Source organism: Hyaena hyaena, unplaced genomic scaffold, assembly GCF_003009895.1.
Source record: "Hyaena hyaena isolate Hyena2069 unplaced genomic scaffold, ASM300989v1 scaffold_1133, whole genome shotgun sequence".
NCBI classification, from domain to species: domain Eukaryota; kingdom Metazoa; phylum Chordata; class Mammalia; order Carnivora; family Hyaenidae; genus Hyaena; species Hyaena hyaena.
Window position 1 is genome coordinate 186,917 of NW_024081767.1, and position 17,811 is coordinate 204,727.

Consider the following 17,811-nt stretch of genomic DNA (forward strand, 5'->3'; position numbering starts at 1 on the left):
GGGACAGACAGTCCTTGCCCCAGATAAGGCATAGTTTCTTTCACCTTCATGAATAAACTAGTCATGATTTCTACATGTGATATAATGTAACCTTAATTGGTCTTCAAATATTGGATTAATTTCTAACTCATGTTCTATAATTTAGTCCAAATAAATTATTAGAGTAATCTGTTCAATTTGGAGTTTCACTGTTCATTCAAGAGAAATGTGAAGAAACTGAAAGAGATTCAAAACCAATCAAACTGTAATTCTTAACTGCACAGGAGAATATGTGAAAGAAGATGATTTAGCAAGAGCAAAAAGGGCTGAAAACTGAATTCTTTTTGAGGCCAGAGGAAGATATTCACAGGTAGTTTGGTGGGTGACCTCAGTTTGCTATCTCCACTGTAGAAGGGTTACAGCAAACAGAGAGCTATTTATTCTGTACTGTTACTGACCCCACTTGCTCTGATTGTGAATTACCTAAGATTAGAAAAGATTTTTATTACATTCTCTAAGGAAGGAGGGTAGAAAACTATAGAATGAACCACCCAATCTCAATAACTAATCATCTGCTGGTGTATAGACCCCAAACAGCTATCTGCACCCAAAACTTGATTCAGTTCCATTCAAGACTTTTGTGGGAGGTGCCACAAACTAGTGTTGGGAGACTAGTCTCCAACAAAGGCCACAGTTGCTAACTCTTTTTCCTACTTGGTTTTTCCTTAGTTCCCATGTTTACCTTGGTTATTTGCTGATGCTAAATTCTGTCTTTAAAAATGCTACTTTCAGATGTTTGTTTGCTTGTATTAATTCCCATTCTGTTTAAAATGTTTACAATATTGGATCATTCATTCTTCAAAATGACTGAATACCTCTCTCATATTTTTCCAATAATACATACTTACACATCTCCATAAATTAAAAAAAAATTTCAACCCATACAAACCACATGTTTATTTGTGTGATCCTTCCCTTTGAAGAAAGTAAAATTTCTCATTAGATTTGTATTTAAGACTAATTTTACCTAAAACTCTGTGACACATATTCCTTCAAAATATTTTTAAGCCCTTATGCATAATTATAACTTTTCTTTTTCCCAGTATATTATGAAACACATATTATATATATAAGAAATAAGACAATTTCCCCATATTCATAGTGTTAATAAGACAGGGGTGCCGGGGCGCCTGGGTGGCTTAGTCGGTTAAGCGTCCGACTTTCGCTTAGGTCATGATCTCGCGGTTCGTGGGTTCGAGCCCCGCGTCGGGCTCTGTGCTGACTGCCAGCTCAGAGCCTGGAGCCTGTTTCAGTCTGTGACTCCCTCTCTCTCTGACCCTCCCCCGCTCACGCCGTCTCTCTCTCTCTCTCTCTCTCTCTCTCTCCTAGAAATAAATAAAAATATAAATAAATAAATAAATAAGACAGGGGTGCCTGGGTGGCTCAGCTGGTTAAGCATCCGACTTCGGCTCAAGGCATGATCCCACGGCTCGTGAGTTAGAGCCCCACATTGGGCTCTGTGCTGACAGCTCAGAGCCTGGAGCCTCCTTATGAGTTCAAGCTCTGCATCAAGATCTGTGATGACAGCTGCAAGTCTGGAGCCTGCTTTGGATTCTGTGTCTTCCTTTCTCTTTGCCCTGCCCTTATTCAAGCTCTCTCTCCCTTTTTCTCTCAAAAATAAACGTTAAAAAAATTATAAAGGAATAATAATATAGGACAAATGACATATATTCTTATGCAAGATATTTTTAATCTCTGGAATCACATTTTCTGCCTTGCCTCCTATGAGTAAAATATTCTATTAATGCTCAAAATTAAATGATCTCAATAAAATCAGAACTCTGTATGTCATCTCAGGGAGAAAACTTTCCTTTTGGATCATATTAATATTTATAAAAGAATGCCAAGGAACATCCATTAATATCACATTTCCAATAATAATCCTTATGGTTAAATCCTTTTTGTCATTATTACCTTTAATGATCATCTGTATAAGCCGATGAGAAAACTGACTACAGTCAAAATAAATAAAGACAAGTTCCAACTCCACTTGACCTTTCCTATCAATCTATCCCCCAAATTACCTTCTATTTACATGGTTGTGGCATTCGGGCATTTACCAAGGGCTCACTTAGCAGACAGTGCAGGCTTAAATGGACTGCCTCTCACGAAGGATGGGCTTAGTTTTGTTGTTGGCTTGGTTTTGCTGTTGTTGTTGTTGTTGTTGTTTTAGCTCTGCACATTTTACCACTCCTTCACACAATGCACAAAAGCCCTAAATTCCAAACATATCATAAACTGTGGGCTTCAGTGAAGGGCTGGAAGGGAGTTCAAGTACAATTAACTTCTGGGGCATGGCCTTGTTTTTATCACAATGGGCAGATTAGATTCTTATCTATCTCTATTAAGAAGACTCCAAAATATAGACACTATTCTGCATTCTCCTTAAATTCCATAAGGAACGCATTAACTTCCTTCACATATTAAATGAATAAAAATGTTAATGATAGATTAAGAATTTTGTCAAATCTCTTACGAATAATATTTTACATTCTTCACTGTCCAGAAATTTATCCTTTGTTGATATCCATTACAGATTGTAGCAAACTGATTTCTTCCTGTTTAAATTTTAGTGAAGGTTGAAAGTATCAGGTCCCCATGATCAATAAAATAACACTTCGTTATTTGTTATATAAGATCATAAGTGACCAACTAAATAATTCTTTAAAAATTTTTAACTCAATTTATTTTTCTAGTCTTTATGGCTTTCTTCTTAAATTTTGCTCATTTCGTGGAATTTTGAACCAAGAAGGGATTACTACATTAGGTGGCCTGACCAGTGCCAAGCTTTGTCATGTGAACATTACCTCATATTTCCCACATTACATGCAAATATTGTGGACTTGCACATGAATTTTTATAAATAATGCTCAAAAGAAAAATTTATTTAACTAAATTATTTTTCCTCAAGAAGGAGCCCTGTTATTAAGGAAGTAAGGTATTTCCTTAAAGGGTCCATTGAACCGTAATATTTAACTTAATAATCCTTACACAGACTCAAAATGAGAATACAATGAGAAAAAATAAGTCTTAACCTTCATGCTGAAGGAGGCATTTCTCCAATGTTTTATTGGTGTCAGGGCTGTCTGATATTGGAATTGTTACTTAACTGTTTTAAGAAATATTGTGTAATGTGTACCAAGTCACACTGACAGATGCATGAATATCACTAAAATAATAATGATAATAATAATATAAAAACAAATTAAGATAGGTTTGGAAAAAAATGAGGTTCACAAGCAGAAAATAAACTGGCTAAAAAGGGTGAGAGAGAAAATAAAGTGGGGAAAAGGGTTTCTGTTTAAGGCATGTATCAGGAAGATATGCTCTAATTATTTATTATATTTCACATTAATTATAATGTTGTATGTTCATTTCAAAGGAAGAAAATATCTCAGCTGACTGTGGATGTTTTTTAAATCCAAGTTCAGATTAATGTTTTCTTATTCTATTGCTACTTGCAAACCTATCTGAAACTAAAGCTCAAACTTAACAATCCTTACTATAAAGTATACAGTTGCTGGGGCACCCAGTTGGCTCAGTTAGTGGAGCCTGAGACTGTTGACCTCAGGGTTGTGAATTCAAGCCCCATGCTGGGTGCAGAGATTGTTTACAAATAGAATCTTAGGGGCACCTGTGTGGCTCAGTCAGTTAAGTGTCCGAATTGGGCTCAGGTCATGATCTCACAGTTCATGAGTTTGAGTCCTGTGTCAGGCTCTGAGACTGGAGCTTGCTTCGGATTCTGTGTCTCCCTTTCTCTGCCCCTCCCCAGCTCACTCTGTGTGTGTGTCTCTCTCAAAAATAAATAAATATTTAAAAAATTAAAATAAAAAATTTAAAAATATATACAGCTGCTAAATCCTAAAGCAATTATGCTAAAAATGTAAGTGATAGCAACAACTGAAAATATTGTGGGAGTCTCCTTCCCTTAAGATTTTAAAGAAAAAGATCAATACCATCTTTCCAACTACATGATATGCAAGAACTCTCAGTGGCTCCTAGGTTACATGGTTCTACCCTTCACAAGGTAACATTGGCAAATTTAAAGTAATATCACTCATGTACTGAGTTCGGCCTCAACTGTGACTCAGAACAGGGCTTCTATGTTTTACTAAGAAGTTTGTAAACAAAAAGAACGCAATAGGTTTGCTTCACATCTTTTTGCCAGACTTGCAATTAAACCTATCATGCCATGTTACCAAGCTCCTTCACAGAATTACTTGCCTGACCTCTCCAATAATTTGAAAATTACACCCAATGGCATTTCTGAGCTATTATTTCATTAATAAGAATCTGATAACTGGCCACATATTTAACATGGCCTTGCATTTAGTGTCAAAGCAAACCCCAGTACTTGTACTAGATCAGCCACTATGTGTGGGTCTCATTCATATCCCTGAAAGCTTTCTCTTCCAGAATAATCACATCCACCTCTTTTATTTGAAGCTCAGAGAAACACAAAGTCTTCACACACCACATACTAATAACTTCCCTTACTATGAGGTTTATAGATTGCAAAGAACTTGATCTGATTTTAAACTTGTGGAAAGTGTAAGTGATTTCCCAAGACCACATCCTAGCAAGTGGATTTCTGATTCCTTGTCAGTTGGTTCTCTCACATTGGAACCTCAAAGGAAAACCTAACTTAAAGGCAAGGATGACTCAAAATTTTTATTCCTATTTCCTGGCATCTTTTGGAACTGGACACATCTTTATTTGAATACCTGAAAATATTTTTTATGAGACTATAAATCTCTTAATGCATGCTTTATTCCATTTGCCTTACCACCTGCTCTGTAACCACTGACATATATTCTCAAAAAGGAAAATCCTCCAGAAGATATTCATACATTTACAACTTGCTGATCTAAAGTCCACTGTTCGCTACTTCTCCATTTTGAGAATTATTATACAAGGCCTAAGATTCATTAGCTATGGACAGGGAAAAATAAATAAATAAAGGTCATGACAAATATATCAAAATACATAAAATATATCTGTCGAAGATGTGACAACTCTCAAAATATGAACTAGATTCCGAAAAAATAACCAGACTGATAAAATGATGATTCAGTAATACCAGGAGGCATGAAATTATATCTGACTCATAAAGGAAACTCTTAATGTAAAAATTTAAACTGTGCCTCTGCATATATTGAGTTAGAATAAGAAACTGGTGCACAGTTTTGCGTATTAATAACTTTTTGGAGCATGGGCAATCCCCTTATTCTGGATAGTACTCCTAGTAGAACGCGTCTTAGAGTAGTTTTAGGTTTCCTTATGTTACATATTTGTGACATTTTGTTTTCCTTCTTATATAGCTAGCAATATTAAGTTACCATATAGTCTTAGCTACTCTGGAAATGAGGCTTGGTCATCAATATTTGATCTTATTAGCCTAATTTTATTTTTCATTAGAATAAGCCACCAAACTTAGATTTTGATATGACTGATTGAATTCTACCCAACAGAAAGCTTAAACGATTCCAGCTCTTCTTCAGCGGTTCCAGACACAAGACTTTTAAACATTATCAAAAAGAAATCTAGTTTTTAAAACTTAATTAATTTTGTCTCAGGTTTACCTTTTCCATTAATGATGAGTTAGTTACCCCAGGGAAAGGTGAATATTTTTATCGTGCTAATGACCTACGACCTCAGCTGGTTCCCAGGGAGCACATTTATAGAGACTGTAGACACTAAAGGTTAATGTCATACAGGAATTTTAAATTATAACATGGAGGGAAACAGAAGAGTCAGGCTCAAATTTTTAATGTGTGAAAAAAATGAAAGCTGGCTGGGGAGTGAAAAGGTGTGATCATGTCTATTACTTCTTATTCCCAATCTGCCTCTGACATTTAATGGAACAGTGGGGAAAGTAAAGCAGGAATCTGTATAGATAGATACCTCAAGTACAAAACTAGCACTATGTAATGTGCAAGACCTGGTCTGGCTTATCTATTTCCAAGATATTTAAAATTTTTTGTATCGGGTGCCTAGGTGGCTCAGTTGGCTAAGCGTCTGACTTTGGCCTAGGTCACTATCTTGTGGCCTAGAAGGTTTGATCCCCGTGTCAGGTGCTGTGCTGACAACTCAGAGCCCTGGAACTTGCTTTGGATTCTGTGTCTCCCTCTCTCACTGTCCCTCCCCCACTTGCACTCTGTCTCTCTCTCTCTCTCAAAAATAAACATTGAAAAATTACAAATAAATAAATATTTTATATCAAAGCTAAGAACATTAATAATTTTTTAAATGTGAAAAGTGAAGGTGATATCTCAGTATGAGCTAATTTAGATTTTGAAAAAAAAATAGGCATTTTTATATAACTACACGAATGCTTTGTATCTCTTGTTATGCTGTTGGCTAGACACAGATTTTAAGATTATGATGAACAGGGTGCTGACTTTATGGGCTTTTTCATTTAAAAAATTAGACGACCTGAGATTCCAGTAATCCAAATCATTTCTTTACCTAGGCAATTACCTAACCAGCACAAAAATATTTTCTTAGGCAGAGATAACCAGGCCCATTAAGTACTAGGACATTCTCCTTATCCCAACACTGTGCCCACAGAAATTTTATCATTTGTGAATGGAAGTTACTAATATAACAACAGTAACAAATAACAAATAAATTCCTTTAGAAAGTACTAGGCAATAACATTGTTTAAAAGATGAAGAAAAGCCAATTAATTAATATAAACACAAGTTGTTCTTTAACACAGAGGAAGCTTGTTTTAGATGGAAAAAAAATTCATTTCCACATATATTACTATAAAGGTAATACAAGTAACTGCTATTACTATAGTATTGTTGGATGAACGAACCATTAAAATTAAACAACGATAGGTCTATTTTAAAGTAACACATTCCTCAGCACCAATATTAAAACTATCATTTCAAGGTCATGAAAAACAAGATTGCTTTATGATCATTTCAGCACAAAAACAAAGTCAACTTGATTTATAACTGCAGGGATGAATTCCAAGGATGCTAACAGGATTTAAGCTTTTCCGTTATACATTCAGGTTATTCTCATCACATACCTCTGTTCTCGGTAATTTCTTTTCATGGACAAGAAGAAAAGGGGAAAAAAAACAATTAGTACGGAAGTACTATGGAAGTACATTCAGAGAGAGTGCTAAACATGAAAACTCTAGCCCTCATTGAAAGGTTTCTACTAGAGGATTTTGAATTGCAGAACTATAATGACGAATAATCTCTCTCTCTCTCTCTCTCACACACACACACACACACTCACACATACACACACACACACACACACACTCCTCACTTCATCTTTAGAAATGATACCAATGGATTAGTGACAATATTTTCAAATAACTATTATTAAAAGCATAGATAAGTTTCAGTTATTAAAAAAATAACTGTCTTCTCAATATCAATTGTACCATATTAAACATTTAGTAATGTTCTAAGGTCAATCTTACTCAAGTTACTTATATAAATTAACCCTGCTTTCATAGAAATAAAAATCATAATTTATTCCTTTTGGAATCTATACCTGCAAACTAAAGCTCTTCCTAAGAATTTCAAATCGGAGAAGATAACTGGACACTAGAACATTTTATGTCATCATGTATGTAAGATATCAGAGTGAGTTAATTCACAGCTGTTATGGACCTTCTAATTTATCCCTACTTATTGAAACTTTACACTGGAAATACTTTGTTCAAAGTCTGGTCTCTGATTTTCAATTGGCCATACACTAAAACAAACTTACGAGTTTTAAAACAAACCGATCTTAAACAAAAATGTGTTCTATAGGGTATAGTAGTAATACAACAGTGACTTTTAACTTATGTCAAAAGAGTTAATTTTTAACTTTCTGTCAAGACCTAAGTGTTAATATTTTGAAGACATGTTAGAAAGGCCAAGCAAGTGAGTAATGGGCTCCTTCCTCTTAGGTCAAGGATAATGTTTCCATATTGCTTTCATTTCTAGAATCTTCCTCTGCCTGTCTATTCCAATGCCAATTGGAATGTATTTATGCATTTATTTATTTTAATGTTTATTTATTTTTGGGAGACAGAGAGAGACAGAGCATGAGCGGGGGAGGAACGGAGAGAGAGAGAGACATAGAATCCGAAGCAGGTTCCAGGCTCTGAGCTGTCAGCAAAGAGCCCAATGTGGGGCTCAAACTCATAACTGTGAGATTATGACCTGAGCTGAAGTCAGATGCTTAACCGACTGAGCTACCCAGATGCCCCAAGTATCTTGTTTAATGATGAGCTCATGAGAGCTAAATTTCCAATTTGTAATTTATTATTTTTCATTCTCAAAACTATTGGGGGAGAGAATAAGCTCCAGAATTTTTCAATTCAGTATGTTTTACTTGTTATTGCCTCAGTCTGATTACATGTATAGTCTATCAGTTCCAACTGAGTATTTCTCATTGCCTATTCCTGCCATTCCTTCATTCCAAGGCTTGCAGAGGGGGTAGAAAGTTTAATTGGAAGATTAATGAGGAAATGAGTTCTCACATCCTAAATCCATCTTTGAATTTCAAATAGAACATGAAATTCATGAATTTAATTCCTGTTTTAAAACTTCGACATTCTCTTTCTGTTTTTTTTTTTAATTTTTTTTATTTTTTATTTATTTCTAGGAGAGAGAGAGAGAGAGAGAGAGAGACAGCGTGAGCAGGGGAGGGTCAGAGAGAGAGGGAGTCACAGACTCTGAAACAGGCTCCAGGCTCTGAGCTGGCAGACAGCACAGAGCCCGACGCGGGGTTCGAACCCACGAACCGCAAGATCATGACCTAAGCGAAAGTTGGACGCTTAACCGACTAAGCCACCCAGGCGCCCCTCTTTCTGTTCTTAAGCATATTCTTAAAAACTTTAGTAGCATTAAAACCTCTATAATTTATGCTCAAACTATTTATAAAGAGGATATTGTGGTATGAATAAGATTTGTCTTTTTCCTTAGTGAATATGCAAAGTACATATATTTAGAAATGAAAAAAAACAGTGAAATCTCAAAAAAATTTCATAAAAATAAGAAATGGTATACAGAAAGACATATTTTAATCCTTATAATTAAGCAAAGGTAATTTCATTAGCAATAGGAGAAAAAGTTTAGATTTCATATTTTCTGAAAGGGAATTTATTCAAAGATTGCAAAAACATGAATACCAATTTGTATCAGTAGGTGGCAGAAAATCACACACAAGAGAAGTAATAATTTTGCTTTCCCCTTTTCACATGACAAATGAAACCACTGAGCTACTTCATGACTGCAAAGCCTGTGAAGACAATTACTACACAGGTCTTAAATCAGGGAAGTTGAGGAAACAGTGTAATTCCAAGATGGGGCTAATTCTCCTGAGGTATGAGGCAAGATCAAACAATAAATATACAGAAAAGCCTTACTTTCAGACATTTAATTTTATAGCTTTAAATGTTATGCTGAAATCACTAGTTGCAAATGTAAGTATGCAATACACTTGATGGCCTGTGCATCAAAAAGGCCCACAGGTAATGAACATATATGAGCTGATACAGAGCTAGGTTCTCATTTAAACAAGGCAAAGCATTCCTACTATGCTATGCGCTCCTTCATTGGACTAGGCAGTATTTACTATGCTGTGCTGAACTGTATGCTAAGCTGTCTGGGCTACTTGTTAATATAGCCTTCCACAAATGCCTTCTGTATGTTAAAGCTTTTAGCATACGAACTTTATCTTGGCAGTAAGCTAAATGCTCTGTCTTTTCCATCAAAGCAACTCTTTCAGAGTTTTGGTCTCAGAAAGAGCAACAGCCGTATACACGTTTAAAGTGATTTCTTTTAATTTAATTGGTTTAAGACTATGTCAGGTAAGAATAATAATGAATAGCACATAAGTATATAGTGCTCACTCTATTCAAAGGTTTGGGGTAATTTGGAAGCCTAAACTATTCTAATACCCAAGTCTTTCAGTGAACTAAGTTTGGTCTATGAAGGGGAAAAGATGCTAAAATGAGGTAACAGCCAGAATGCCTAGAAAAAATTGCAGCCCCTTCAAAAGGGAGAAACACCCTAGGCTCCGGGTGCTGAGATATCATCATCAGAGATCAGCAGGACTATGATTTTAAGTTGAAATATGAAACAGAACTTAAGGTGCACCATATTTAAGTTTCAACTTATTAAATTTAATAAGTTATTTGAATACTAAGGAAATATTTTACGTCATAAGATGTACTTTAAAAGGAAGTTGAACATATTAAATATATAAATATGTTTGGAATTTTTGAAGTCATTTGCTCAGCTTAAATGCTCAAGGGGATTCAGTATTTAAAAGTTATATAATTTGTAACTTTTTAAAAATTATATAGAAGAACCAAAAACTTGTAAACTGAACTTGGAAGCTTAAGAATTAGGTTGTAGGGGTGCATGGGTGGCTCAGTAAGTTAAGTATATAGTGTTCACTCTATTGAACAGATTCTGTGTCTCCTCACTCTCTGCCTCTCCCCTGCTCATGCAGTCTCTCTCTCTCTCTCTCTCTCCATGATAAATAAACATAAAAAAAAAGAATTAGATGGTAAAAGTTGTAACTTAAAGTTGAATTTTAATTTGAACAAATATCTGAACAGTATTTTCTTCACACATAAACACCTAATATTAACAAATAATAGTACCTCCTTCATGCTGGGAATGAAGATAAAGAGGTTTTGCCCTTAGCACCATGCAAGGCCATACCAAGTACTCAGTCACAGATGTGCTGCTGCTGTTCTTGTTGATTCTGATGTTACCACCGTTGTGGTTAGGGAAGCACTATGCTCCCTATCTGCCCATCTTGCCTAGATTTCTGGGTATGGGTTTAAGTGAAGAGAACCTGTGTCTCTAAAAGAGCAAACCAACACAGCCTTGTTGGAAGACACAATTTAGATTGTTCTACTTCACATCATGGTTTTAAAACAATATCCTTGACTTTGAGAATAGAAGGCAGTTATTTCAAAATCTAAAGAATAATAAATTATTATTACCTCTAATCATGCCAAGAATAATCACTGATTGCGTGTTCAGGCAGAATGATTTTCCCTGAAAATGCTACAAAACTTTCTAGATGTTTAATTCACTTAAAATGTGTTAAAGCATATTTTGATAGAAACAGTACGGAGACATTTTACTTACTTATAGCCCCACGCAGTTATTCCTAATATGAGGGCCAGCACCAAGATGGTGCCAGCGATTATGCCTATTATGATATTGGTACCAGCAACACCTGTGGGGGAAAACAATGAAGATCAGTGTATATAATCGAAATTTTGATATGAAATTCTTTCAGGAACTTTATTCTCCATATTTGTAATCTTCATGCTAACAAAATTATTTGTTTTAAAAAGTGGGTATTTTTTCTTTTGCCAGTCTTAATTTAATTTTTTGAGCTACAACTGATATAATGTTGTAGCGGTTTCAGTTGTACAATATAATGATTTGATATTTGTATGGGCTGTGAAGTAAAAAAGTGAGTGTTTTTTAAAGGGATAAGAAACCAACTATTACTTAGCAATCCCCATCAATTGTGTTTTTTTAAACTTTTAATTTATTTTTGAGAGATAGAGACAGAGCATGATGGGTGGAGGAGCAGAGAGAGAGGGAGACACTGAATCTGAAGCAGCTCCAGGCTCCGAGCTGTCAGCACAGAGCCTGATGCACAAAGCCTGGGTCAAACCCAGAAACTGCTAGATCATGACCTGAGATGAAGTCGGACGTTTAACCGACTGAGCCACTCAGGCACCTCCCCATCAATTGTTCTTTTTAAAAATAATTCTTTGCTTACAGTCCCTTTTAATTCTTGTCCCAGAGCATTTTGCACAGTTTTATTTTCCATGTAATTTTCTCAAAAATAAGATGAGGTCACTGAACTACAAGAAGAGTAAAGACTGAAAGAAAAAAAGGGGGGGTGGGGGAAGGGTGAGCCTATTATATTGCCATAGCACTCTTTGGACAAGAACCTATAGAAGAAATCCATGTTCTCTTTGACCCTGATCTCTTCCTCAGGAATTCCAGGGATGTTACAGTACATACAGCTCCATCTTTTTTTTTTTTTCAAGTTTATTTATTTTGAGACAGAGAGAAAGCACATAGGAGAGAGAAGAGAGCACAGGAGTGGGGCAGAAGCAGAGAGAGAGGGAGAGTGAGAGAATCCCAAGCAGGCTCTAAACACTGTCAAGCACAGAGCCCAAAGCAGGAGTCAAACCCATGAGCTATGAGATCATGATCTGACCCAAAATCAAGAGTCAAATGTTTAACTGACTGAGCCACCCGGGCGCCCCCATGTCACTCCATCTTGACAACTAATCCAAAGTTCTTATTGCTTTAGGTTGTACATGTGATACATTGTCTCTCAAAGATTAGCTCCTTAAGAGAGAAACCATGTCCACCAATTTATATAATCAGTGCTTAGGTGATATAGATAATAAAAGCACCTAGTCTTTGTAATAATGGCTGTTGCATCCTAGAGAAGGAAAAAAACAAAGAATAAGAAGACTATAGTAAGCAGGAGATCAGTGCTGGTCAGGCTTGAGAGTGAGGCAGCAGCAGGCTGGCAGAGGGCCAAGGCAGGGCTGACTCTCAGGACTCAGTAATGGCACTGTTGTGTCACCACCTGCTGTCAGGCAGGCAGAGATGTAATCCATAGCAGGGATCATGGTGGTGTGAGTGGCCCCGTAAGTCAAAGCCTTGGTCAAATTGCTCAAGTGATGGCCAAGAGCAGAAAAGACAGATCAGAAGCCGGGCTATTGAGCTGATAATGATTTATACCACACACTTCAATCACCCAGATCTGTTTCACTCAGGGAAGCTCAGATCTCTCTTTGTCTGCTGCACTCCTGAAGCATCCTTCTAGATGTCAACAATCAGTGATCATGTGCAACTAGAGCAGATGGCAAATCTCCATGACAGAAGTGGCAGCCCCCCTGTCTGGGAGCCCTCAGTAAGTCATTTCAGGCAGCAGGGCATCTGGGGCAACTTGCAGACTCCACCCTGGCCAGGTCCTCTGTGGGATGGGTGGACGCAGATGCCAGAGGACTCTCTGGGTCATTGGGGTCTTCCTACTCTAAGCCCTAGCATGTCTGTCTTCCTTTTCTTCCAGTGATTTTTAACAGGGACCAATAAACTTGGATGCTGGCCTGGTTATTTCTAGGTAACGGTAAGATTTTGGACAAGTCATTTAAATCCATGGACCTGAACAGCCACATCTCTGCATTAACTACTGTAAAAAAGCTCCACATTACCATTGCTAAAACTGGGGATACCAGAATCTTAATTCTTTGATCTTCCTTGCTAGAGTCATCTTGGCTAAGAATTTTAACCTGTCTGGAAGATTACAATAAACATACTTCTTTTTTCTCATTCTCTGGAAGTGAATGGACTTCAGAATCTGAGAATTACTTACTGCAGAATACTCAATCATGAAAGATAATAAAATAGCTTAAAAGGGGACGTCAACTTGCAATGTCTGTGTTCTTTCAACTCTCTGTGTTTAATTTCGACTTCTCCAGTTGGACGACAATAGCTTATGGATCTGCACCTGTTGTTTATTATCCATGTATTTAATCCCTTTCCAGGCACCTTGGCCAAGGTTACTACTTCTAGAATTACCTACAGTTCAGGCTACAGAACCTGGGTTGAATAGAGACAAGATTCTGTAATGAAAAATATTAAAGTCGGGGCACCTGGGTGGCTCAGCCAGTTAAGCACCTGACTCTTGGATCCGGCTCAGTCATGATCTCATGATTCATGAGACTGAGCCCCACATCAGGTCATGCACTGATCACCCAGAGCCTGCTTGGGATTCTCTCTCTCTCTCTCTCTCTCTCTCTGTCCCTCCACTGCTCATGCTTGCTCTGTTCTGTCTTTGAAAATAAATACACTTAAAAAAACATTAAAGTCAACAAAACATTTAAAAATCAATTCTTCAACTGTTTTTTTTTCCTATGCATTCGGTCCCCAAATATAAAACTCTCCCCTTAAATTCAGACAGTTCAGAAAGAGAACTACTACTTTTTCACATAAAAGAAATGCTAGGGTTTTGTTGTCAGCCCCCCAAAAATATAATACTTGAAAAATCTCAGTCTGATGTAGGATGAGATGAGGCTCAAGCAGTAGTCTAAGTTATATTCAATATTACACATGATTACAATTTAATGGAAAATATCCATTTCACACTGTAGATTCCAGTTGTATTTTATACTTGAATTATAATCTAAATGAAACCGTCTGAGGAGTTCTCTTTTGTTATGTTTAAAAATGATGCATTGGCACCAAATCCAGTACCTACCATTGCCAGACAGAGTAATGCCAGTCTTGGAGTCTTCATTGTGAGGGAAGTAAGTACTGCAGTCTGCACCCACCCAGTGTCTGTTACACACACACTTAAGCTCATTACTGCAAACCTGAAATCCATGATCAATACAGAGGAAACGTCAACTCTGATACAATGGCATGAAAAATAAACACTGATTTCTAACTGCTTTATGCCTAGAATTTGATGGTGCTGAAAAATTATTGGTACTTTCTTCTTCACACTAATTACCTTATTTCTCAATCAAGTATCCAAAATAATATTTTCTAGAGATCAGCAGTTAGACCCAAAGGGAATAATGAATTTTAAAGGGGAATAGGAGTTTACAGTTCAAAAAGAAATCAATCAAATTACTGTTTTGAATTTCATTAACTTAAATTTTATAGGAGGGAGGTTTTTATTTTTTTTATTTAAAAAAATTTCTAGCAGGGAGACTTTTAAAACTAAGCAGAATAACAATCATTTGCCAACTATCCAATACAAAAGTTCCTTTCTTCCAAAGAAAAGGTCAGGAATTCTAGGTGAAGAAGACATTGTTGTCATTAGCATGAATGAACAAGAAATAATTCCAATGTTTTTGCCCTATCTTCCCAAAAAGCATTTCCACTAACATCTTCTTACTTATTAAAGAAAGAAGACTTAGCAGACTCCTCTACAGGAGCAGAACTACTTACTACATGTCTTCTCCACTTTCATATGCCATAAGAATACCTATCCTTTGGCAAAGAGTTACTAGTAAAGCCTCCCTAAGAAACTTCTTGGCACACCCCTGAGGATCTACATGGAATGACTGGGATTAAAGGCTTACAATTTCAGGACAGGGATCCTTTACCTCAACTGGATAATATGACCAGTTCAAGCAAAGAATCTGGTGAGGGGAGAAAGAAAATCACAGTACATGCCAAAAGAAAGAAGTAAAAATTATTTTATTAGTATAGGAATTCCTAATTGAAAATGACAAAACTATCATCACTAATAGAGCATGTTTATCTAACCTACAAACTTTGTTATCTAGGACTGACATTATCAGATATATGACAGAAAGAATAAAATGTAGTCTTTTATACAATGCCATTATTTCTATTGATTTGTTGATAAACATTTCCCCGAATTATTCAGTTTTTATTCAAGGAGTTATCCTCAGCTGATACACACTTGGTGTGGCCACAGCAGGTACTTATGATTTGTTCTAATTGCTTAGTGCCTGAACAATACCAATTGTTAAATATTGTGGCCAATGATCCTGATCTTACACCCTTTTTAAAAAATCCCATTACAGTTTATTAAAATTTCTCTCCCAGATCACTTGTAGAAAACTGGCCATTCTACTTCCATTACATGAGATCACATTAAATGTGATAAAAAAGAAAAATAGAAGAATTTGGTTAGGAAAACTATACTTTTTCTTATTCCCAGACTTGCACAGATTACACAACAGAAATATTCCAATGACCAAGACCAAATAACTGTTTACATGCCAGCTAGAAACATGGGAATGCATATTTTCCATTTTTACAAAATAAGCAGGTTAGGATCATATCTATTTCTGTGATATAAAAGAATAGATGAGTTTCCCTATGGCAAGGTACTAAATACTTACTCCATTTCCTGAACAAACAGTGCCTTCTTTATTGCTTAAGCAAGTACTAAAGTTGAAGGAAGCCACAGGAAGACACCTGTGTTCTAAACACATCATTTGGGGACCACAAGGCGTCCCGTCTTCCACATAGCCAAGATCTACATCTTCCTCAAGTTTCACATGCCCACCACTAAAAACAGGAAGCAAAAAGAAAATGAGATCCATTAAGTCACATTTATTTTGAGAATCTGCTTTACAAAACTAAAACACAGGTAATACTACCTTCTTTATTTTCTACTCATTAGCTAATAAAAACCAACAGCATAAGCATTTTCTTCCTTTAAATGAAGAAAGCAATTGAATCTTTTGATCCAATGCTCTTGAGATACTGACATATTTTAGAATTTAAATATAATTATTATATAAAGGCCTGAATTGAAGTAGCTTTATCATTTTGCCTTGGCTATCATGTACAAGTCAAGTGAGCCATTATTGCTAGGATTTGATTTGGTAGGTAAGTAGGTTTCAAGATTTCAAACAGGTTTCAAACAAGCATGAGAAATGGTTTGGCTATACATTTCCCAAGAAGGTTGCTAATTTATATTATAACTTCACTATTCAATAGAGCAAGCCTAAATGTTACATAGAAATTTTTTAAAAATCAGAATGAGGTATATTCATAATTGATTTATTCAAATGGTGCCATGTCAATGCCAGCACATGAATCTCCACTCTTTTTATTTATTTTTATCAAAATGTCATGTGCATATAGTTTAAAGAGTCAATCAGATAAATCAGTTTTTTAAATGCAATAAAGTGGGTCAATGCTCTCTCCACCATCATATATTCCTCCTTGGAAGAAACTACTTTCTACTTTTAATTGATTCATTTGTTATTTATGCACATATGTTTAAATAATGAGTGTTACTATTTTTTATTTTTCTAAATATTATCAACCAACTTCCCTCTATGGAATTTGAAAATTTATGTCTTTCTCCTGTACCCCATCATAAGTTTTGTTTAATGAATAGTTAAATCAATAATAAAAGGGCACATTATGACTATGTAAATGTTATTCAGTTGAGTGATACAGTGTGCCATAATTAAACCTTTCCTTTTCCTGTGCGACTTTTCATCTTCCCTCAGATTAGCAAGTCTCTTATTTGTTGTCTTTTTTGCCTACTTTTCTAAGAATCTGTCACTAACGTAAAACTGATCAAACTCTGCTGACCCCAAATCCGTACTCAAGATGCGTCTGAGCATCAGTTCACCTTCCTGTAGAAATCTCTCCTGGAGTTTCTATCAGGAGTGTGCCCTGTTCCTGTATGATCTGGTTGTCTGCTGTACCTTGTGGAAAACTGTAACCCGTGGATGTCCCCTCACCATCTGCTGTAGGATTGCCTTGTCTTCTTGCTGGGTGTTTTGTTTCCTACATGCCCGGCCTTTCTCTTAGTTTACTCTTTCATTTTGGTGGAGTACAATTTCCCATAGCTTCCTGAGAAATGGTACAGGGGAATAAATTGGGGGGCATCTTGAACACCTAAAAGTGTCTCTAATTTTCTATTTTCACACATGATTGATGTCTTGCCTGGGTACATAACTGAGTTTGAAAACCATGTTCTCCATTGTCTTCTGGTTCCCAGGGCTCCTGTTAATAAGATCTTAAGTCTGACCCTTCCCCTATCCCCCAGAAACACTTGGGATTCTTTTCTTTATCCTAATGTTGTGAGATTTCATAGTGATATGTTTAAATGTGCCCCTAATTTCACTCAGTGTATTTGGCACTTGGTGAACCTGTCAATGAAGAAACTCAAGTCTATTCGTTGTAGACAATCAAAGTCACTCACTGACAATTTCCTCCCTGCTATTTTCTGTGTTCATCATTTCTA

At 36.2% G+C, this 17,811-nt stretch overlaps 1 protein-coding gene across 8 annotated transcripts in view; it reads right to left on the bottom strand.

The window, feature by feature from the left end:
- The window catches only part of ADAM22 (ADAM metallopeptidase domain 22), a 228,449-nt gene that overhangs the window by 18,779 nt on the left and 191,859 nt on the right, over positions 1-17,811 (bottom strand). For 6 of the 8 annotated variants that reach the window (XM_039222465.1, XM_039222464.1, XM_039222463.1 and 3 more), the window contains exons 23-26: positions 15,944-16,112; positions 14,320-14,434; positions 11,169-11,259; positions 7,082-7,099 (exon numbers count right to left, since the gene is read on the bottom strand). In XM_039222465.1, the coding sequence (XP_039078396.1) occupies positions 7,082-7,099; positions 11,169-11,259; positions 14,320-14,434; positions 15,944-16,112 (393 nt within the window). The remainder of the gene's footprint in view (positions 1-7,081; positions 7,100-11,168; positions 11,260-14,319; positions 14,435-15,943; positions 16,113-17,811) is intronic. The other 2 variants (XR_005526500.1, XM_039222466.1) reach the window with 1 other exon arrangement.